This window comes from Lagenorhynchus albirostris, chromosome 3, assembly GCF_949774975.1.
Source record: "Lagenorhynchus albirostris chromosome 3, mLagAlb1.1, whole genome shotgun sequence".
In the NCBI taxonomy this organism is placed as follows: domain Eukaryota; kingdom Metazoa; phylum Chordata; class Mammalia; order Artiodactyla; family Delphinidae; genus Lagenorhynchus; species Lagenorhynchus albirostris.
The window spans coordinates 165,327,761-165,350,753 of NC_083097.1; the positions used below are offsets into that span (position 1 = coordinate 165,327,761).

General features: G+C 52.4%; 1 protein-coding gene and 1 long non-coding RNA gene across 2 annotated transcripts; one reads left to right on the top strand and one right to left on the bottom strand.

Annotated features, from left to right (window-relative positions):
• The first annotated feature begins 905 nt into the window (after nucleotides 1-905).
• ELAVL1 (ELAV like RNA binding protein 1) lies at nucleotides 906-20,300 on the top strand. The gene is made up of 5 exons (XM_060145329.1): nucleotides 906-1,087; nucleotides 8,162-8,265; nucleotides 12,153-12,306; nucleotides 16,896-17,121; nucleotides 19,917-20,300. The coding sequence occupies exons 1-5, from the start codon at nucleotides 916-918 to the stop codon at nucleotides 20,239-20,241; spliced, it is 981 nt and encodes a 326-aa protein (XP_060001312.1). The 5' UTR covers nucleotides 906-915; the 3' UTR covers nucleotides 20,242-20,300.
• LOC132517681 (uncharacterized) lies at nucleotides 7,920-14,386 on the bottom strand. The gene is made up of 3 exons (XR_009539797.1): nucleotides 11,226-14,386; nucleotides 10,347-10,461; nucleotides 7,920-10,208 (listed from the first exon to the last, which is right to left on the bottom strand). It is a non-coding gene; the product is annotated as an uncharacterized LOC132517681 (long non-coding RNA).
• Nucleotides 20,301-22,993: the final 2,693 nt, after the last annotated feature.

Here is a 22,993-nt window from a genome sequence, read left to right on the forward strand (position 1 = left end):
TCTCAAGACAACCCACTTTTCCCAGAGGCTTGAATTGTGGTGCTGGAATTGTTTGTAGGTTTGTTTCTTTAAAGCCCTCTTGGTAAGTGGAAATGGTTGGACTTGGGCTTGTTTTGTTTTTGTTTCGGTAGACATTATTTTTAGAGCAGTTTTAGGTTTACAGAAAGATTGCGAAGGAAGTCCAGAGTGAGTTTCCATAAACCCCTCCTCCAACACAAAGTTTCCCCTATTATTAAATCTTGCCTTCGTGTGGTATTTTGTTGTAATTGATGAGCCGTTGTTATTACATGCTAGCTAAAGCCCAGGGTTTGCCTTAGAGTCTACTCTTCATGTTATGTTCTGTGGGGTTGGACAAATGTATAATGACGTGTATCCACCATTACACCCTCATAGAGAATAGTGTCACTGCCCTGTAAAACCCCCTGTGCTCTGCCTATTCACCCTCCCTCCCCGCAACTCCTGGCAACTACTAATCTTTTTGCTGTCTCTCTAGTTTTGCCTTTTCCACAATGTCGTATAACTGAGACCCTCTAGTGTGTAGCCTTTCAAGCTCTTCTTTCACTCAGCAGTGTGCATGTAAGGTTCCCCCATGCCTTTGTGGCTTCCTAGCTCCTTTCCTTTTGGCACTGAATAACACTCCATTGTGTGCATGTACCAGACAACTGGCCTGTGTTTCTCCATTCACCTACTGAAGGGCATCTTGGCTGCTTCCAGTTTGGGGGCAGTTATGAATAAAGCTGCTATAAACATCCACATGCAGGTTTTTGTGTGGACATAAGTTGAACTTCTAGTGTTGAAAAGAAAAATGTCTAAATGCAACACAGTCGCGAGCGTTGCCTTAATATCCTGCATTATGAACATTTGGAATTTACTTCCCTTTTTTTTTTGCCCCCTGCAGATTTAAAAAAAAATACAATGTCTAATGGTTATGAAGACCACATGGCTGAAGACTGCAGGGATGATATTGGGAGAACAAATTTGATTGTCAACTACCTCCCTCAGAACATGACCCAGGATGAGTTACGAAGTTTGTTCAGCAGTATTGGTGAAGTTGAATCTGCAAAACTTATTCGGGATAAAGTAGCAGGTAAAGAAACAAGAGCCGTTTTTGTAAAGGGGGTACGTGTGGCCGTCCTGCTAAGCACTGTCTTCTTTGCCCTGCAGTGCTCCTCAGCCAGGAAGAGCCATAGCCTTGAAATGATAGCTGTGAAGTTTCATTTTTATCTCAACTCTGTTTTGCCCCCACCCAAGTGTAAGATTGGACGTAGGTTCCCCAAAGAGAAAAATCCATCATAAGATGGAGAGTATATACAAAACACGACGGTGGGAGGGGAGGGAAAATGAGAAGACAGGAGAACAGGGACAGTCTGAGAGCTGGAAGGGGCATGGTGCCACGTGTGGAAGGGACTCTGGCCAGCGCCCTGCTCGGGGCAGGCCCAGGCAGGTCCACCCTCTCTTCCCAGGCTCACATACAAGGTCAGGCCCGCAGCAGAACACTGAGTCCCCTGTGGGCTGTCCTTCGTTAGGTTTGGGCCACCCTGACTGTCTGCTGTTGTGCTATCAACTTAACGTCTGAAACTGAGATTGCACTCTCAGGGGGGCTGGAGCAGGGCAGCGGGTCATGGGCAGGCTGTGGGGTTGGCAGGCTGGCTCAGAGTCCCACCCTGTCTCAGTGTCCCCATCCATGAAGTGGGGATGGTGGCGCCTACATCCTGATGCTGCCAGCTGCCTAAGAGATTGCACAAGGCCCGGTGCCTGGTAAGGCCCTCCCTACAGAGAGGCCTCTGTTCTGAGAGCGTGGTTTCAGGGGCTCTGGAGAAAAACATGGGGAGACCAGGTGCTCCGAAGCACTTCTTCCTTTCTTTCCTCCCCAGGGAGGAACGTTTTAGGGAGCCTCCTCCTCTCTCTCTTCCCCTCTTCCCCCCTCCTCCTCTTCTTCCTCCTCTCTGCATAACTGGGCTGAGGAATGGCCGGTCCTCTCAGGAGGGCTCTGGCTGCCACTCTGGCTTGTGGGACCAGGATTCCCTACACTGAAAAATAATTTCAAAGTCAAAAGCCGTTTATTATAGAAACCTAATATTTTATTGTATTGCAATTTACATTAAAATAGAGTAATATTATTGAACCCCATGTACTCATCATCCTGCTTCATCGACTTTCAGCCTTTGCCAGTAACGTGAAGGTGCCTGTACCCGAGATGACTCCTGTAGAGGCTGGCTGACTACTGTACAGGGAGTTGGTTCATCAGAACGGGACTTTGAACGCAAAAGTCCTTTAAGGACCCTTCCAGTTCTGAGAGTCTGCAATGTAATAAATGTCTTCAAAATAGGATCTTTAGATAATACACAAAATTGAAGTGTTGGAATGTTGTAGAAGCCACACTCTCTCTCCAGTTCCAGGAGACCATCCTGAATAAGAGAGTCCTTGTTCAGAGGGGTTTGAAATTCTCCCGCGCTGCTACTGAGTCTTTCCTTTTATGTTCTGGTGGAAGGGAATTTTCAGTCCTGTTGATATTCCTGACTTCTTTGTCTCTTGGCTTGTTGTGGTTTTCAAAGGAATGTGAGCTATGTTAATAGGAACACCTAGATTTGGCAAGATCAGTCCGGAGAGAACTGGTTTTGAGAACCAGCGAAAGCAGCAAAAGCGTAATTTGGAAATTATTTCAGTACAGAAATAGTCCTTTTCTGCTCTCTGGGCAAAGTTGAGTGTAATGCACTGGGAGTTGTGGAGTCGGTGGGCCTGGGTTGGCATTTCAGCTCTGCATCTTGCTAGCAGTTCTTTAAACTGAATGAACTTGACTTTATGGAAAACTTACTGCATTCACTTTTCTCCTCCTGCCACCGGTGTGTGAAAACTAATTAGAGGCTGTTCCCGGGGCCGTGGCCTCACATCTCATTCCCTTTTGTCCTTTATTACACCGCTCTGGTGAAACCCCGGGCTTGGTTATGTCTGACTGCTTTCTCCTGGCCTGTCTCAGGTGCCCACCCCAGAGAGAGTCTCGCACCCCAGCAGACAGGCACCCCGTCTGATGAAACCCCCAACCGAGTTCACAACATGGGCATCCCTGTGCCACAGCAGCCACTTCAGCGCATTTTCTCCCCTGAGGCCCCTTTCCTCTCACATGATGGCCGCTTCCTACTTCACAATGAAAATAACAGCTGGCTCACTTCTGCGCTAGATCCCTTCCCTTCTCGGCATCCCAGGAACCTCAAGTTATGCAAGTACCCACTTTGCTGGTGGGTCTTTCCAGGATCACCTGCCAGCATTCAAACACGCTCCAGCCTCTGCGCTGTTTAAGAGATGCCTGGACTCCCTCTAGCTCACGGTTTCTCCGCTTGAGCACTGTTGACGTTTGGAACTAGATAACTCTTGTGGGAGGGCCGTCCTGTACATTGCAGGCTGTTGAGCGGCATCCCTGGCCTCCACCCAGTAGATATGCCAGGGGCACCTTCTGAGTTGTGAAAACGAAAAAATGTTCCCAGATGTTGCCATGTCCCTGGGGAGCAAATCGCCCCCGACTGAGGAGCTGCTCCAGCTGATGTCCTCCCTCTCCTCCCAATCAGAGAGCCGTCTCCTCTGTCTCTTCCTTTTGGAAGCTTCCTCTTCCCTCGGGTCCGTGAACCTGGCTTTCTCCTACCTCTGAGGCCTCCCTCCCTCTGTCTCTCTTGCGGCTCCTTCCCAGGCGCTGACCTAGGCAGTCCTCGGCTTATTCCCATGCCTCCTCTTCTTTCTAAGCCAACCCTCGGGTCAGCGGATGCACACCCACAGCTTAGCTGGACATTCAATTTGGCCACCTCTCTTTCAACCAGAAAGTTCTCCCGAGAGAACTTTCTAGGCCCTTCAGCCTCTCAGTGTTTCCCAAACTGACCTTGACTCTCCCACAAGCCGACTGCTTATTTCCCAGGGTCCCCATCTTAGCAGATGGCTCCACCGTCCACTCAGTGGCTCCAGTCAGAAGTCTAAGCATGACCTTTGACGTGTGTCCCTGACACTGGTCCTTCTGGATGCTTCCATCCTTTTTCCTCCATCACCTCTGCTACCATCTTAGACCAGGCCACGTCGTCTTCTGCCTGCCCTGTTGCTTTAGGCTCTTAACTGGCCAGCCATGCTCCCTCCAGCCCATTCTCCCAACTGCGGCAAAGGAATCTCTCTTTAACATACCAGATGTACCCTGTCACTCAGCTGCTTTTAAAGCCTTCACTTCCTGGGCCCCGTTTGCTTTAGGATGTCTTTCCTGGCCTGATCTACTCGGCGTGAGATGCTCTTTGGGTCCCCATAGCAATCAGGCAGACCTGCAACGTGGGTTTCCACACTGCACTGGGGTTGGAACTTTCTGGTCCAGTAGGTCCTTATGGTTCTTGGAGGCAAGGACCCTATTGTATTCCCAGATGTAGCCAGAGTCAGTGTTTGTTGAGTGAATGAATGAGTAGATCTAGGGATTGGGGGAGAATGCAGATCAACATAGACATTCATTCATTCAGCAAATATTTATTGAGTGCCGACCATGGGCCAAGCACCAGTGATAGGAGGAAGCAGGGACACGGTGGTGGCTGGGATGCTGAGAATGTTTGACGTGCTGGCCTCGAGATTCAGAGTGTTTCTGGCCAGCCAGGCCCCCCTGTGGGAGACGTGCATTTGTTGATGCCTGTTGCATCCACAGTCACTACCTGGCCTTACTGTGCAGCCCTGCCCTGCTCTCTGTCCTGGTGTCTAGCCCCTCCTCAGATGACATATGGCCCACGTGGGACCATGAGCCAGGCTCTACCTTGCTGCATTACGTCACGCTGGCCACTTGGTCCCCAGACTCCAGCCTACATGCTCAGCTTCTGTCTCATTGCTTTGCACCTCTGGTCAGGATAAAGCCCATACCCTGGCCTGCAACTCCCAAGTCTCCTTGAGACCCTGTCCCCCTCTTCCCCAGCCATGCACCCCCCCCATTCACCCTCCTGTTGGGCTAGACTGAGCTGCTTGTCATTTCCCAGACACACCCTGCTGTCACACTCTTGTGATTTCTCCAGTACTCTTCCCGCTGCAGGGATGCCCTTCCACACCTACCCAGCTGACCACTTTTTTTCTTAATGTAAATCACCTCTGTTCCCTTTAGAAAAAAATTTAACATGAGACAAACAGGAAGAAAAGTTTAAGTTACCCATAATCCCACAACTGTTAGCTTTTTGGTTCATGTCTGTCCAGACTGTTTTCTTTACATATTTATGGTTGTGAGCAGTCATGTGCTTTTACAAAAATGGGCTCGCACCTCCCAAGCTGTGTGGGGAACTTTTCTTCCTGTACCTGTGAACATTTTTCCCTGTCACTGAACATAGCTGTCTCACGGTCACAGGGGTTGCGTGGTATTCTGTTGCATGCAGGTTCTGAGTTCACAACAGGTTGTAACTGTTTTTCCATAGTTACAAGCCCGGCTGAGATAAATATCCTGGCACAAATCTTTGCTGACTGGTTATTTCTGTAGGAAGTCTTCCTAGAAATGAACCGCAGAGGGGAGAGAGTGTAGTTTCTAAAAGCTCTTGACCCTTATTGCCAGCTGGCCCTCCAGGGGTCTGCGGTTCACCCTCTGCTCGGCCCTGCCATCCCCTAGGCCAGGCAGGGTTTCTCACCTCTTAAGTGAAAAATGACATCTGATCGTGGTGGCAGTTTGCATTTCTAGTAAAGTTCATCTCTTCTGGCTGTTTGTACTCCTCTTTTGTAAAAGGACTCTTGTCCTTTGCCCATCTTCTTTCCTTTGGGGACATTTGCTACTTCTTATTTATTGCCTAACTAATTCACTCATCCCCCCCCAAGACCCAGTCTCCCTCCATCAGTGATGTCTTCCCTTGAGCCCCGTGGACCTTTAGAGAAAGGACTCACGTTGCAGAGGAGGGCCTCGTCCACGGGGCACTCACCTTCCTCAGCTGTGCACCCCAGGTCAGTGTGAGGAACACTAAGGGATTAAAACATTACATCTGGCTGCTCTGGTCCACGAAAGCGAGGCGAAATGCCATGGAATCGTCTCTTAGTCTTAACCCTTGTCTAAAGAGAGAGAAAGATGTTTGGTAATGCAAGAGCACTGGCCCAGGGGTCACCCAGCAGAGCACCCCTTGTGGAGACAGCCTTGCTTTCTCCAGGGCAGCGGCTCCCGGGTGCCAGCCCTTGACCAGCCGCAGCACCTGGGGACTGGGAGAAATGCCTCTCAGGCTCCAGTCAGACCCACTGAATCGGCCAGTCTGGGGTGTTTGAACCTTTCTGGAGGGAGGGCAATGCCGGTGCCGGGCATAGTCAGAACCAGAGCTGAGAAGCAGTGCCCTTCCTACGGTGCAGGGAAGTGAGAGCTGGGGGGGCGCTGGCCTCATACATCTCTAGATCAGGCCCAGGGTTTATTCATCCTCCGTCCCCGTCCTTCTTTCCCTCATCTCCCGCCCCTCCGCCCTCCACCATATCTCCCATCCTGGGCTCTGGTTGCCCCCACTCCTGACCCTGGCAGGCCTCGCCCTCCTCAAGCCCCAGCAGCCTGTACAGGATCCACGCACTGACCGGGCTTGTGCCTGAGCACCACCCCCCTGCTCCCCCACCAGACCTCAGACCCCCCTCATTCAGGGCTGGTCTTCCATCGCCCCTAAAGTGGGAGGGGGCAGCAGCTGACCTGCTTTCAAGGCACTGACTGCAGCAGGCCCGCTGCCTCTACGGGGCAGGATCATCTATAAGGGGCTTGGAAGTGTGGATCCCGACGCCTGTCCGACGTCCTGGGTCCTGGGCTGAGGAGGGCCCTGGGGGGGCTGCATCGTTACCCCGCGTAGCTTGTGGCCCCTATTAGAGAAACAGTAACTTGGGAAGTGAGGGCCTTCCCCCAGGCACCTGCTCTGATCACAGCCCGTTAAGTGGGGGCTCTTCCGCATAACCACGGGGAGCCCTGCTCCTGTCGTGCACTTCCAACGACAGTTCTCAACCTGGGCTCTGAGTTGGAATCATTGGGGAGCTTTACAAACAACCGAAACTGTCCCCACTCCTGCCTCGCTCACCCCCATTCTGATGTCATTGGTCGGGACTTGGCCTGGGCAGTGATAGTTTTTAGCAGCCGCCCTGGTGATTCTAACAAGCAGCTAGAATTGAGAGCAGTTGGTTTATAGGGAAGGAAAGGGGGGAGGTGGGCACTCAGCACTGTGTGTTAACGCTTTAGTCACCGGCCTCATCCAGTGGACGAAACCAGGGCCTCCCCTTCATTCCTCACCCGCCTTCCCTCTTGGCGCACACAGCTGCCCACCACAGAGAGTAGAACACTCCAACCCTCCCGGGGACCCACAGCCCCTCTCCTGTGCCGTGTCCCTCCTGTGTATCCAGTTGGTGGTCACTCCTGCCACTTCTGAACAGTTCCCCAAGAGGGAGTGGTGACACCCTGCTTGTAACCCTGGATTTCTTTGGGAAGAACTCAGGTTTGCACCTGCCTTACAACTCCCCCAGGCTTCGGCTAATGAGGCTGTTGCCGAGGGAGCTGCTTCCAGGGGGGCTCTGGATACCTGGCCAGGGCTGTGGAGGTGGGGCCCCCGGCTTCTCCCGGTGCTTCCTTCCTCCTCCCCGAGCTGGGCGGCAGGTTTGGGAAAGTGAGGGCAACCGACACTGGGTGGCGCCAGAGCCCAGCAGGCCTTCCCACTCTGGGCGTGGAAGTCGCGGAAAACAGCCTGGACACTGACAGCTGATCGTAGTCAGGTTCTCCCCACCAGCCTGTCCTGTGTGCTGCTGTGACTGTCCTCCTCCTCACCCCCCCAACGCAGTCCCCCGCGGAGCCACACAGAGCGGCCGGCACCAGTGGGACGGCTCCTTGTCACTGCTTTGGTGATGGGTTCCCTAGGATGCTCTTAGTAACACAGTGTTTCTCTTTAAATAAACTTTTTTTTAAAAAGTAACATTTTGTAAATTTGTTCCTTGCAGAAAATGTACAGGTTGGCCAAGGGAGTGTAACAAATAAACCATCAATATAGATTGTAACCATTGATCTCTAACTCCCACCTTCCCAGAGGCCTTGGCTCTTAGCGTTCTCTCTCGGTCTTCTCTCTGCTCTTGTCCTTTTGAGCCCAGCCGGACATAGTCCTGTTCATCCTCCCCATCTCTCTGTCTCGCTCACTCACTGGCTCTCAGTGGCTCACCCATGTCCCTGTGTTCTCCCACACAGGACACAGCTTGGGCTACGGCTTTGTGAACTACGTGACTGCAAAGGATGCAGAGAGAGCGATAAACACGCTGAATGGCCTGCGGCTCCAGTCAAAAACCATTAAGGTAAGGAGCTGCAATCACCATCTCGTTCATTCCTGGCTGCACAGAGGTCTGTGCTGAGCCCTGGCCTGGGTGAGAGACCCCCCCCCCCAACCCTTACGTCACATCACCGTCACCGCACCATTAGCACAGTTGCGCCTTAGAGGCCTGCCGCTTTTCCAGGGCATCTGGGGGGCCTCCTGTCTGCTCAGAAGAGAGGCGTTGCGTGTCAGATGTGTCGGGTGGTGACCGTCCCAGGCCTTGTGCCTCTGGCTCATGTCCTTCTCAGCCCCACCAGCAACGGGAGGGTCTCCGTGAAGGACTTAGGCTGGGACATCCCTCTCCCTGGCCCCCGGTGTCCCTCGTATGTTGGCTCACAGCAGCCTCCTCCGAAGGCCTCCCCACCGGTCTCTTCTACTGGCCAAGGTGCTCCCGTCCTCTTGCAGCTCCCGACCTCATGCTGAGCGGGTGTTGGGCCTGCCCTGCCCTCCTGCTCGCGCCCGGTTGTTGCTGTGGTGGTGGCAGCGGCAGCAGCAGCATCGTCCCTCCCGCCTCCTGCCCAGGCTTCCATTCCTGTTCCATCACTGGTGTAATCCTTCTCCCACCAGTCATTGAGCATTCATTTGGCAAATGTTTATGAGTGCCTACTATATGCCACGCGGTGAACAAAACAAATTCCATACCCTTGTGGGGCTGGGCCTGTGTGTGTGTGTGCGCGTGCGTGCGCACAAACGATAAACAAAACAATGAAAGCCAGGTGTGGCAGAGGTAGGCGTCCCAGGGGTGCCGTGTCCTGGGGGGGTGGTTCATGATGACTTGAGGAGAGTGAGGGAGCCATGCAGCACCAGCTGGGAGGGCCTTGGGCAGACCGTCATCAGCATCATTCCCAGTTCAAGGGCTGTGTGGCGGCTTCCTGGGACAAGTCAGCGAGTCCTCCAGGCCTCAGGGTGGCTTCCCCAACCTTCACGCTCCTCTCAACCTGCCACTGCTAACCACGCCCTCCTTCTCTCAGCCCGGAGCCCCACCTCCTCCCCACCCCAAGTGTCTGTCTTCAGGCTCTGCCTACCCCTGGACCAACCTTGGGTTTTCCCGACCATCGGTCCCTGCCGAGCCCTCCTGTAGAATATGCCTCCTACCCCCGCCCCACGCAGGACCCTGACCCGGCTTCCTGCAGCAGCCTCTCAGCACTGTGCCCACTGCCCCTCACCTGCAGACTGGCGAGTCAGCCCTCATTCCTGAGACACATGCCTGCCAGAGTCACCAGAGTTGTGTCCCTCGACCCGAAGCCACTGGAATGAGATCATCCTGTTGAGCCTTTGCATCTTCCAGTTCCTCACACCTAGTTCTGAGGGCTGGAAGTCCAAGATCCAGGTGTTGGCAGGTTGCGTGCCTTCGGAGGGCTGTGGGCTGTGAAGGGGGATCTGTTTCGTGCCCCTCTTCTGGCACCTGGTGGTCACTGAATCTTGGGCAATCCTCGGCTTATAGAAGCATCACCCCAGTCTCTGCCTTCATCTTCACACGGGGTTCTCCCTGAGTGCATGTCTGTGTCCAAACTTCCCCTTTTTATAAGGACCTCAGTCATTGATTTGGGGCCATCTTATTCCGCTTTGGCCTCATCTTCACTAATCGCATCTATAATGATCCTGTTTCAAATGAGGTCACATTTTGAGGTACTGAGGGTTAGGACTCCAACATGTGAATTTGTGGGGGAACGTAATTCAAAAATTCCTTGTTCTTCAAAAACCTCTCACAGGAATGTTTCCTAAGAATAGGACAGTAGGGCTTCCCTGGTGGCGCAGTGGTTGAGAGTCCGCCTGCCGACGCAGGGGACACGAGTTCTTGCCCCGGTCCGGGAGGATCTCACATGCCGCGGAGCGGCTAGGCCCGTGGGCCATGGCGGCTGAGCCTGCGCGTCCGGAGCCTGTGCTCCGCAATGGGAGAGGCCACAGCAGTGAGAGGCCCACGTACTGAGAAAAAAAAAAAAAGAATAGGGCAGTAGACCAGATTGAGGCAAAGGAGCAGGTGGTGCCAGGAGCTTAGAAAAGAGGGTTCTGGGCCTAGTGTCTCAGAGCGGGGCCAGGCACACCTGCTGCGTCATCACACACCTGCCGTGAGAGGGTTCTCTAGTGCAGTCTTCTTGGATTCTGATTTGACTCTGAGCTTGACAGTGGCTGAAGAGCAAAGGAAAGCTGCAGTGGCCATCAACGTCCTTGGAGACACCTGTGCTGAAAGGAATTGAAGCGCAGTTGGCTTTGAAAGCATTGCCTCTCTGGGGCTTTATCAGGGGACAATTGTAACTACAGTCAGTGCCAGCCTCTACACCACTCCCACGGTGCTAATCTGGGAATGTTCTTTCCCACAGTGACCTTCACCAAAAGCCAAGGGCAGACCCCAAATGCAACCTGTTCTGGACAGATCTGCAAGGGACGAGACAGGATGGTCCTGGGAGGCAGCTCCCTACTGGCCCAGCCTGATCCTGGGAAAGCACAGACTAGCCTGAGTCCCGGCAGGCCTGCCTCCCTCCTTCAGCTGTCCTGCCTGAAATCGGACGCCCCTCGTTGGGGCATTTGATAAAATTGGACAGCAGACGGTTGGAGTGACCCCCTCTGGCAGGAGTCTGAGTGGGGTGTTCTGTGGGGCTGGTTGACGTAGATCCGGAAAGTGGAGGCCCAGAAGTGGGGCCAACGTCCTTCCTGGTAGTCAAGGAGCATGACCACGCCCACCTGGGAGGCCCTGGGGAGGCCCCAGGGGCCAAGGTGGCCTCTTGGGGACAGTGCTGCCTCTGCCCCAGGTCGTGAACAAACCATCGGGTGGCCCCAAAGTGTCCCCAGAGTGCCTTAGGCCTGGCTGCAGTGCAGGGAAGCTTTCAGGGAATGTCAGCTTGTACAGTACTGCTCTGTGGAGGCCACCAGCCCCTGACGGGACCCGGTGCCCTGGGGCATCCTTCCGATCAGCATCACTTCTATTCCGCTCTCCTCTGACACCTCCATGAGCCCAGCTCCTCTTCGGGTGGAGTTGGGCTCTGACCACGCCACGCTGTTTCTCCTTCCATCTGCCGTCTCTCCCGCTAGACTGCATTCTGCTTTGCAGGCAAAGGTGGCGTCTGTCTTCTCCTTTTCTGGAATGTCCCAGGTGCACCTCAAATGTTTGCGAGTCAACGAGCACATGAATGAAGGGGTGGGTGTGTGTATGTGAGTGTGTGGTCTTAGCATGTAGAGTTACACCCTTGCCCTTCCTGGCAGGCCTGAGTGTTGTGGTGAGAACACACCTGTCGTCTTGCCCTTGTGCTGCCCCCTTGGCTGGCAGGGTCCACCCAGCTGTCGCCCCAACCTGGGAGAGCACCAGAGACCCTCTCCTTGCTACCAGCCCCACACGCACGCACCCTTTTATCTAAACCACTGCACAAGCTCCTTTTAGCCTTTCTTCAGCTTTGCAGAACATAAGCCTAAAAAGCATGGGGTCATATAATATGTGTGTACCCCCCAGCACTCGGGCCCCACTGGGCTCCCATGGCAAGCTTGCCTGTTGTCAGGTGGGTGTCACAGTCCCAGAGCACCCAGCCCGCTGTCCCCTGGGCTCCTCACAGGCAGGACCAGGTCCCCTTTCCAGCCCTGCTCATTGTCCAGAGAGGCCTGAGGCCACGGTAGGAGCACAGCCAGCCGGGGTTGGCTCCCTGCCCTGCCCCCGAACAGCCATGGACCCTCAGGCTCTCGACTGTGAAACAAGGATAATGTCTTGTCATCAGGGTGTGTGAGGGCCCTTGCCTGGCCCATGGGGAGCTGCCAGCACGGGCTGCTGCAGCTGACCGCCTTCCATAGGGTTGGCTTTTTCTCACCTGAAAGTTTAACACCCTCCCTCGATGCTTTGGCCACACATCTGCCCTAATGCCAGTGAGCGGTTTTGTTTTCAAGGTGTCGTACGCTCGCCCGAGCTCAGAGGTCATCAAAGATGCCAACTTGTACATCAGCGGGCTTCCGAGGAACATGACCCAGAAGGATGTGGAGGACATGTTCTCTCGGTTCGGGCGGATCATCAACTCCCGGGTCCTCGTGGATCAGACCACAGGTACGGCGGGTGGCCCAGGATACGGCGAGGTTTTCCTCCAGGCAGGGGCTGGGTCTCCTAGGGAAGACAGATCGCTGTCATTAGTTATTCCACCAATGAGGACAGAATCAAAATGAGAAGACGTTGGCTTTTGTTTAATGAGGCTGGGGAGGTTAAGTGGCATAAAAGCAGCCCTGACATAAAAGCCTGTTATGGTGAAAACACCAAGAGATTCTGGCACTTTCTGCAGGCACCCACACGTCCTAGCCTGGACTACGAATGTTGCCGTTCTTCCTGCAGGCAGTGGTGTGCTGCGTGAGACAGTCTTTAGCTGAGGTCCAGAGTCCCCACCTTTCATTACCCCAGAGCTCCAAGGGTGACTGTTTCTGAGGAGCTCTTCTTCAGTCTTCATGACTTGGATGCCGCTCCCACCTCGGGTAGCACATTCAAAGCTCAGAGCTCAAAGGCAGTGACTTCCTCTCTCAGGCAGTCCTGGCCACTTTGCCAGCCACTCTCGGGTCATCTCAGTTCAGGACACGAGCAGCTTGGGCGATGGGCTTTGCATAAGGCACCGCCAAGCTGAGCCCTGCGTACCCCGGAAGCAGCCCCTCACTGCGGCCACCTGCCCCACTGGGGTCGGGCCGGCCCCGCCCAGCCCTGTGTGTGGCTCCATCTGGGGAGCAGCGAACTCAGGCCGCCCTGCTTTAGGTCCCTTCATCTCTGTTCTCAGCAGGAGTGGGAATTTACTGACCAACTAGCAAAAAAGATTACTGCTCAGGGAGCTCAGCGAAGCCAGTGGAATTGTCTGCGGTTGGTTTTTATGTTCTTCCAGCACAGAGCGTGCTCACCACCCCCTTGGCTGAGGTAGTCAGACACACACTGGGTGGTCGGGCCAGAGCAGTCGTGGCTCTGAGGTGACCTCCCCCGGGAGGCTGCAGGGCCACACAGAGAGCAGGTGGGCAGGGTATCCTGGCCCATGACAGATGGGGGTGGAGGTGCATGCGTGTTTTCCCACATCCCCCCTAAGCTGTGTGCTCTGGGGCCCACAGTCTTGTCACCTGCACTCCCTTGTCCTGTCCCAGCTGTGGAAGCTCGTTTTGGCATGGGCTGGCCCTACCTGCTGCCCAGGCTGCAGTCCTGGGCTGGGGCCCGGCCTGGAGACGAGTGGACAGCTCGAGTCTCCCAGGGGCCTGAGGAGGAGAAGGGGCTTCTGGACCGCAGGCTCTGCTGGAGGGACATAGACTCCACCCACCCGGCCTCCTTCTTTCTGCCCCTCGGCTCTAGGCCGGGGGATGGGCGTGAGGTAAAGATGCCGTGTACTTGGTGTAAACCCCTGTTCTGTGCCAGAAGAGCTTCCCGTGGTCCCTAAAGTTCCCCTTACTTATCTTCAAATGCCAGTTGAGAGAGTGATCCCGTCGGCTGGTCAGCACATGTATTTATCCCCAGCCCCACCTGCACAGAAGTGCCTGAGTGGGCCACCTGGAGACCTGGCAGGGATGACGGTGCTGGCCCGTATTCTGCCTCCGTGGCCCTGCTTTTCCTGATCCTGTACGGACTGCTGTGCCTCGGCTCGTCTCTGTCCAGCCCAGCACCGCTGAGCAGGGCCCCAGCTCTCAAGTTGGAGTCCACCCACCTCGAGAACGCACCCCCTGCCACATAGCTTTTGTCTGCATCATCCTGAGGGACGTCTCTCCTGCAGACAGTTCCCTCACCCCTTTGCTGGGACTTTGCCTCCTTTCCCTCTGCAAAGCTGGTGTCTCCTAGAGTTTGGGGGCACCTCAGGGTTGTGCCCTCAGGCCTCCCCACCAGCTTCTGCCACTTAGGCGAGGGGACAGGGTCCCTACCCCACACCTCTGTCTGTGTTCAGGAGCTTTGCGAGAGGGCGGGGGGATGGAAACCGCGAGGGAGCCCCCGGGGCTCCTCCCTCTCCACAGCCCTCCCCTAGGCTGCGTGTCGAATTGGAGAGTAGAAAGGTGAGCCCCCGGGACTGTGGGCTCCCCTTCCTTCCCTCTGCTCTGGAGGAGGCCACCATGCAGGGCTCCTCTGCTGGGACCCCATGGAGCCCTGGCGGCTGGGGCAGAGAATAGCGGGGCAAGCAAGTTTGTGTGTCAAGTTTCCTTCGTATGACGTGCTTTTTAAAGAAACAGAAGCTCTCTTAAAAAACCTTAATCTCCTGAGCTGACAGAACTTTTTCAGAGAATGTCTTTGCTTCTTTATACATTTTAATTGTGAACTTCATAGTTGACTCATCTGGAGATCGTACCATTTATTGGTCTCTGCTCTTAATCCTAAAAACGCTATAGGAAAAAAAAATCCAGTCATTTTCAAAAAGTGTACATTCATCCAATCATTGAGTGAGTTTATATTCCCTCAGTTTAAGTAACATTCTCTCTCTTTCTCAGGTTTTCTTCATTTCACTCGGGCAGTTTTCATTTGATAGTCATTTTGCAAAACCAAACAGGGAAACCACACTTGCGCGTACACACTGTCTGCTTGATTGCAAGGTCTTTATAAATAGAGTGGAACCGTATCCTGCAGACAGCTTTCTGTAGCAGCCAGCCAACCACAGCTTCCAGTGGGATTTGCCTGCAGTTAGATTTCGTTCGGGTTCCCATCTGTCTAAGCTGTCGTTCGTGCCGTTTAAGAGTAAATAAAAACAGTGTATGCCAAGTACATGTTTTCAGGTGTTCCTTCTGAACCGAAATTTTAAAGTGGGCTCAGGCTCTAGAATTTTCCTGGCACACGTGTGAATTGCTGGGTCTGATCTCACTAATTCAGTGAGCATCTCTGGCTGTGTCAATTTTAAATTTATACTTAAATAGTGATGGAACCAATGCAGGGGCAGCCCTGAGGCCATGAGGAGCCGCTGTGCTGGGGGCGCCCAAGAAGGGAGAGTTTCCCAGTTGGAGAGTTGGGGTGTGTGCTTTAGGACTTGGCGGAGGGCATCCACAGGACGTTCCTGTTGTAAAGAAAGAGCCCCTGCCCGAGGGCCCCTGACTACTGTCTGCTTGTTCACAGGGGGCCCACGGTGTTGCATCCAAGTCAGGACAGAGCTTGGGATTCTAGGCCCCAAGGGGACGACCGCGCCTTGCAGTGACGCTTGTCATCTCCGCACCAGCCTGGTGTGCCCGAATCTCCCAGGCCCCTCCGCGGCCTTGGGGCCAGCTGGGGATACCCACACCTTGTTGCCCATCGTGGGGACGATGGGTGGGACCCTGCGGGAGATGGCGAGGAAAGGTGCCGGGATGTGGGAGCTGACTGGGGGACGTTCCTCACGCTCACTTAGCCGGTGGCCCAAGGCCCTGGGCTCTTCTGCTCTGATGGTCGTCACTCACCACATGCTAAAGGCCTTTGTCTAGAGGAGAAATTGTGTCTTACGGCTGTCTGCCTCAGCCTCCCCTACCAGGGCACACGGTGCCTCCAGCCCAGGCCCGTCACCCCCAGGCTGGCCCTGGCCATCACCAGTACACTTCGACCTTCACTCTTGACCCCTGTTTCTTCTCCCCAGGAGAAGGAGCCAGTTCTCTTCCGCGGCTCCACATTCCCTCACCTCAGCCCCACTCCATTCCTCGAGTTCTTCAAGGGGCTAGAGGGTGACTGAGCCCCTCCCATCTGGTTTGTTCAGGTCCCACACTTGTGCCAGCCTACGCTGACCCTGCCTTCAGCAGTTGGGCCTGGGACTCAGGTAGCCTGGCCCCGGGCCATGTCCTTGCTCTGTCGAGGGTGGGGTTACAGCAGGCCCAGGACTTGCCTTTGGTGGCTCAGTCCACGTGGCAAGAGAAGGTGTTCTCCCAAGGCAGCTTGAGGTGGCGGTGAACGGGCGCAAGACGGGGACTCTTCAGCTGCTGGGGAGTCTGTGGGTGGGTGTGTCAGCACCATTGTCGGCAGTTTTCTGGGAAAAGAATGCGTGGCCTCACTTGATTCTGAGGGCAATTTGCGGCCCACAGGAGGTCCAGTGACCTTACAGTGGAGTATCCAAGAGGTGAGTGAGGTGTTGGTGGCAGGAAAGAGTCATCAGGGTTCAGCTTGGTTACTAGGATTCTACGCCCTTGAGGGATGCAGGAGGCTGAGCCAGGCACCGAGCAAACAGGGATTCAGTCAGGCCGGCCCAGGAGGCGACATGCTGCAAAGGCCCAGCTGGGGAATGTGGCCAGATGGCCGGGAAGGCCATGGGAGGGAGCTCCCGGAGCCCAGGGACAATTCCTTGTCACCCCCCTACCCCTCAGCACACCGTGCACCCACACTGCGGTGGGCACCTGGCATTGCAATGGTGATGGAGGACATAATCTCTTCTAATGTGGCTTCTTTTAAGAAAGAGGTCTGGGGTGTCTTATTTGAGACTCCTTTCACCAAAGTATCTTTTGGCACTGAGGCTGTGGAGTCGTTGCTTCAACTCAGAAGAAAGTCTGAAACCTTAATCTTTTATTAGTTGTTGTTTGTTTTTTTTAATTTGTTCATGTTTCCATATTTAGGTTTAATTTTTGTTTATCTCATTAACCAAGCATCCAGTTTTGAACCACAGTAGCCTGACTGACTTGACTTTTGCTTTTCAGTTTTAAAAATCCTTGCAGTTTTTCCCCTAACTCCATTTTTGTTGGTTTGTTAAAAAGGTTTGTCCAGAGGGGTTGCGTTTATCCGGTTTGACAAACGGTCGGAAGCAGAAGAGGCAATTACCAGTTTCAATGGTCATAAACCCCCAGGTTCCTCCGAGCCCATTACAGTGAAGTTTGCAGCCAATCCCAACCAGAACAAAAACGTGGCGCTGCTCTCCCAGCTGTACCACTCGCCAGCTAGGCGGTTCGGAGGCCCCGTTCATCACCAGGCGCAGAGATTCAGGTGGGTCAGGAGGACGCGCTCTTCCCACCACGGCCACTCGGGCCCCTTCTGGCTGCGCGGAGCCCTGCTGGTTGGGTGACTAGGTGCAGTGGAAACCTCTGGGCTGATCACATCAGAAAGTCGCGCTCACGGCCATTTCATGTCTCCATGTCCCCCACCTGCATCAGAAAGGTATCTGTATGGAAGCTGTTTATTTCCATCCAAGTGTTGTCTTTAACTAGAATGAAAAAGGTAGTGCAGCTCCAGCCAGCTCCTAGGAGAGTGAGTGCATAGCGCTGCAGCCCACAGTTTCTAGTGATATGTGAGTAGACCTATGAGTTTAAAAGATCATCCCGTATCTGGGAGAGAAAAGATGCAGCTTTAGGGGTGCTTAGGCAAGAGCCGTTCTTCCAGAGTTTTAAACAGGTTTTAGACATTTGATCAGCAGCCCTAAGGCAAACCTTTCTCATACACCTACCTTGTGGAGTCATTTGGTGTCGAAATATTGTTATATGCCTTCTGTTTAAAAGCCGCATCCTAGAGGTGAACTGTTTTCCCACCTTCCTTAGTCTTTCCATATAAAATGATTCTAGTCGCCAGGATCTGGCCATGCCAGAACAGAGCCAAGCAGAGTCAGTAACTTGGACTCTGAAATCAGGTGTGTTACTGCCTCACGAACAGCTGATATCCCACTTCTCCCAGTTTTGAGAAGTGGCATGAGGGCTAATCTCAGGTATGTTAAGGATTTCTCTCTGCGACTTTTCAGGGTGCCCGTCTTTGTTTTAAGCAGTGAGGTTGGGTAACACCCCGCTCATTTCCACAGATGCTGTTTTTCAAGGTCTTATTTTCACAGTCCAGTAATCCAGTGTTCTCAACTCAGCTCAGGTTCCAAAGCTGGCCTTCCTTCGTTGGCTCTTCTGGTTTAAAGGCAAAGCAGGGGAAGCGTCTTTGGACAGAAGTGAGCTAAATCCAGTTTTGAACGTCAGCACGGTCGGCCTCACTGGTGATCGGGTGGGATGTATAGATAGCCAAGTTCAGTGAGTTACCCAGGAACTCTGGAAAACCAGGAAGCTTGGAGGAGAAGAGAAAGGAGAAATGGGAGGTGCAGAAGGGGCCAGGCAGGAGAGGGACCGTGACCTCCAGAGATGGACGGAAGGAAGGGGCGGGCGGGAAGGTTCGCCACCAGAAGGCCAACTAAGATAAGAAGGAGAAGAAAGAAGACCCAGAAGAGGAGAGGGTTTGCAGTCCGTTCTTATCACGTTGGGAAAAGTCCCCAAGTCAAGGAAGAGTCAGTTCTCCTCTTGTACCATCAGAGGAAAGAATGGGGGTGGGTTTCATGACAGTTGAGATGAAACAGATCAGCTCCAACTAGCAGGAGAAAACTCACAAGAATGAATGAGAATCATGTCAATAAAAGACAGTAAACTATTACCTCCGATTATTTTCAGTATAACATCTATCTCAAGATGTAGTTAACTGTGATAACGGGTCCGCCGTGTCCTACAAAACTTGGAGAAAAGGAGGTCCTTCTAAAAGTCAGAATGTCTTTCCATTTCTCACTGAGAAGCAGCTCATACAGATACTTGGGTGCCTTTTCCCACCCCCATTTCAGTGATACTGTGGTCTCACCACTAACAAGCCTCCTGAGTCATCTAACCAATTCAGACATTTGGTACGGGCTGTTTAAAATTATTCTCGCAAATTCAAAACCATGGCCCACAGTGTGCCTTGATTCTTCTGTACCTGCATCAGCGATCACCGTTGTGTCAGTGGTCTGCACCTCGAGGGCTGGCCACTCTTCTCCCATGTGTGCTGAGTGCGTGAATCTGTTTAGTGACACTTGAAGGCACCCCCACTCACCCCTGGATCAGACCCACAACTCGAACCTGATTTTATTTTGGAGCAGGTAATACTTCGCCAGTTGCATTGTGTGGCTTCAGAGATGCTGTATCGTGCTCAGATATTCTTAAATTGATCCTCCAACAGTTACTTTTGAGCTTGTGAAACATCTCAAGGGCCACGTGGCTTCAGTACCAATCTTGTCGTCTCCCTTAATCCTGTTGCCCACGACTTGCAGAAGGCTTATTTCTGATGTGATGAAAAGTGGTGCTTTAGAAAGGGGCTCCACAGTTTTGGTAAAGCTCGGTGGACATACAGTTCACAGCCCTGGCCCTTCTGGGCTGTTAAGAGCCAGCAGCGGAAGGGTGTCCGGAGCTGTGCCCTGCCGGCAGTGGCCCTTCACGAGAGTGTGCTATATGTAGGCACCGCTCGGACGTGAACCCTCGGAGAGTGAGGGTGCTGATGTGGGTGGGGATGGGGTATGAAATTCAGAGAAAGAAAAGAAAAAAATTCAGCCCTCTCCCCACCCCCACCCCCACCATACCCCCGCAAACACACATACAGACACAGACACAGGATGAGGAACGGTTTCCTCCAGGGAGAGCTGGGGGTGTAACAGCACCTCGGAGGATGTGGAGAAGCTTCCATCACTTAAAATGTGGGAAGTACGGGTGTGACTAAACAGGACCACCCCACCAAGGTGGGACGGGTGGAGGGAGTGGCTGGTCAGAGGCCACTAGAGGCCGTAGCTCTGAGGTCTGACCCCCTGCAGGCAGCAAACGTCTCTCCTCAGAGTCGACTCCCTACAGAGCAGGGAGCCCATGCCCTCCCTCTGCCCCCATATTGAGTTCCTCTCAGTTGAAAAGTCCTGATTTTGACTGAGTGGGGTGTGTCAGCCCGAGCGCCTCACGTGGGCTGCGTGCAGCTCGCTGGCCCGCACTTACCTTGACCTGAATGCTGTGCTCTCTGTTTGCTAGGTTCTCCCCTATGGGTGTAGATCACATGAGTGGGCTTTCTGGTGTCAATGTCCCAGGCAACGCTTCTTCGGGCTGGTGCATCTTCATCTACAACCTTGGTCAAGATGCCGATGAGGGAATCCTCTGGCAGATGTTTGGCCCCTTTGGTGCAGTTACCAATGTGAAAGTGATTCGCGACTTCAACACCAACAAGTGCAAAGGCTTTGGTTTTGTGACCATGACAAACTATGAAGAAGCCGCGATGGCCATAGCAAGTCTGAACGGCTACCGCCTGGGGGACAAAATCTTACAGGTTTCCTTCAAAACCAACAAGTCCCACAAATAACTCGCTCATGCTTTTTTTTGTACGGAATAGATAATTAAGAGTGAAGAAGTTGAAACTTTTTTGTTAGTGTACAACTCATTTTGCGCCAATTTTCACAAGTGTTTGTCTTAGTCTAAATGAGAAGTGAAAAGGTTTTTATACTCTGGGATGCAACCGACATGTTCAAATGTTTGAAATCCCACAATGTTAGACCAATTTTAAGTTTCTTAAGTTATTTCCTTTAAAATATATATTAAACAGAAATCTAAGTAGACTGCATTGACTAACCAGTCCTTCGGGATGGTGGTGAAACTGAAGCATGCTTTAACTTCTGAGACTGTCTAACACGCGTTTCATTCGATGTCGCCACAAACTGGATAGAAACAAACAAACAAAAAGAAATGACCTTTTAGTTTTAGTTTTTAAACTAAAGATGTTAGACAGATGCCTTGTGTGCGTTTCTCAACCGCTTCAACATTTTAAGCGATTTCTGCTTTGGTTGACAGGAAATTGCTTTCCCAAGCAGGTCCCATTGCCACCTCCTGCTCACTCCGCCGATTGGCCCCGGCAGTGGCAGCGGGCCCGTCTGCCGTGGGCCGCAAGCGGGGAGGGGGGCCACACACCAGGCCGGGCCAGGCTCTGCCGAGGACACGAGTGGGTTTCCTAAGCCCAGGCGCCAATGGGAACGGACCAAAGAGTTTCAGGGAAACTCCAGTATATTCCAGAGTCAGATCTCAGCTCCAGGCACGCCTGAAGACGTGTTGCTCCTCTGACATCCCGATTCCTGTCCACACATTGCATGCATGGTGCCTCCACACATCAGATACTGTTGTTCACAATCATCTCTCCAGTTTTCAAGAGCATTGAACATGGCCCCAGTGCGTAAAATAGCTCTATTTTTTAATGACACAGAAACATTTGAGCATTGTATTTCTCGCATCCCTTCTCGTGAGCGCTAGGCTTTTTTCTATTTTAGTCGGATTTTGTTTTGAAACTTTGCTTTCCTATGAACACTCAGCAGAAAAGTACTTACTTCCTGCCAGTTACCTATTAACAAAAAAAAAAAGAAAAAAGAAAAAAAAAGAAAAAAAACCCTTTGATTTGTAGTTTTAAAGATTAACCTTCAAAGTTCTCTTCATAACTGCCTTGACATTTTGGGTTGTTCTGTTAATTTTCTTTTGCTTTTTTGTGTTTTTCGTTTGTTTTTACTTTTGCATTTAAGACCATTAAATTTGATTTTGTTTTGCTCGAATTTTGTTTTGTTTTTTATTTTACCTTTTCTTTCTTTTTGGCTAGGTAAGGTACAGACAGCCCAGCATTCAGGGAGGATTTATAAGATCTTAAGAAACAAACATACTTGCCTCAAGACAAAGCATTTACAAATCTGTGACGTTAGGATTGTGCCATCACAGATGGTGTTTTTTTTAAATGGGGAGCCGGCAGGGAGAGTCTAAGAGAGGGCCTGAGAAGTAAATAGGCAGGGCCCGATCTCCGGGCAACTCCTCAGGAGCGTGATCTGATTTTTATAAATAACCAGTGTGCAAGAGAATCAAAAACACAATAACTTAGTACCAGCAGTTTTTAACCTTGACACGAGACTAAAACATGTAACAGTAAGCTGCTTTTTAGTTATTGATGTCATGAAATTGCAACATTATTTATTTATCTATCTATTTATTTAAGTGGAAGACATTGGGCAGTAGGCACAGCGTTCTCCAGAGCGGGTCTGTGTTCTGAGCAACCCCTGGACCGTTTGAGGCTGCCCGTCCCCCCCCGCCCCCACTGCTTCCCTCATACTTCACTGAGGGGCTGCCAGCTGCTTGCGTGATCCTCCTGAATTTCCCATGTTGCCCTCTTCTTCTCCCACAAAGGGCCAAGTTCATACCTTGAAGCCTTGTCTTATAAAGTGGCCAAGTGCCATGGAGGGCCTCCTCTCTGCGGCAGAATTTTCCAGATTCTAAGTCAAAGCTAGCTTGCGTGCCTCTTCCTGGAACCAAGGCCCGTTGGCCCAGATTTGATGCAAAGAGGGTCCCCGCTGTGTGTGCCCCAGAGCGCTCTGCACCCCGGGACTGGGATGTTTTCCTGGAAAAACATGCCGTGTAGGTTGTGCTAGCCTCGGGCCAACATCTCAGTGAAGATGAGCTTCCCAGTCCTGAGAGTGACCCTTGAGTCTCCTTGCTGACACACCATCCTGCCAGCCTGCACTAGTGTTCCATTTCCTACGAGAATTCTGTCAGAGGCCTAAACTGCGAAGTGGCGGGCTCACAGCCAGCACCGCAGCTGATTTCCTCCCCTCTATTGTGTTGGAACCACACTGATTATCCTGGTGCTGGTACAGACGAACGGGAAACGTGAAGCGCATACGGACCTTTGAGAGTTGCCTGAAGTTTCTCAGTAAAATTCTCGTTTTACATGGTCCCCACTCTTTGAACATCCTTCTGGCTGAAAACCCCAATGTGCTTCTTCGGGAGTTTTAATCTGTGAGCGTGCGGGAGGATTTTGCCTTTGACATGTTTTACTCCTGAAAAGTAATTGTCACTCCCATGGAAGTGCCAGGCGCTGGCCCCGTGTCCAAAAAGTTCATTACATCTTCTCTCTAGGCCTGTTTGCAAAAGGAAGATGCCATTTTTTTTGAAGTTACAATCCAAAAGAAACTGTGTTAAAAAAAAACGTTGTGTTTTTTTTTTTTTTACATAGATCTATCTTATTTGTATTTCGTAAAATGAGTGCTCTCCTTTTATTTGGGAATTTTGATGAAAAAGTTAAGAGTAGA

Excerpts from the sequence above, each read along its gene's own strand:
- ELAVL1 (XM_060145329.1), top strand. The coding sequence starts at position 916 with ATGTCTAATGGTTATGAAGACCACATGGCTGAAGACTGCAGGGATGAT. Across the intron at positions 12,307-16,895 it reads CCTCGTGGATCAGACCACAG|GTTTGTCCAGAGGGGTTGCG; the intron begins GTACGGCGGGTG and ends TTTGTTAAAAAG. Across the intron at positions 17,122-19,916 it reads CACCAGGCGCAGAGATTCAG|GTTCTCCCCTATGGGTGTAG; the intron begins GTGGGTCAGGAG and ends TCTGTTTGCTAG.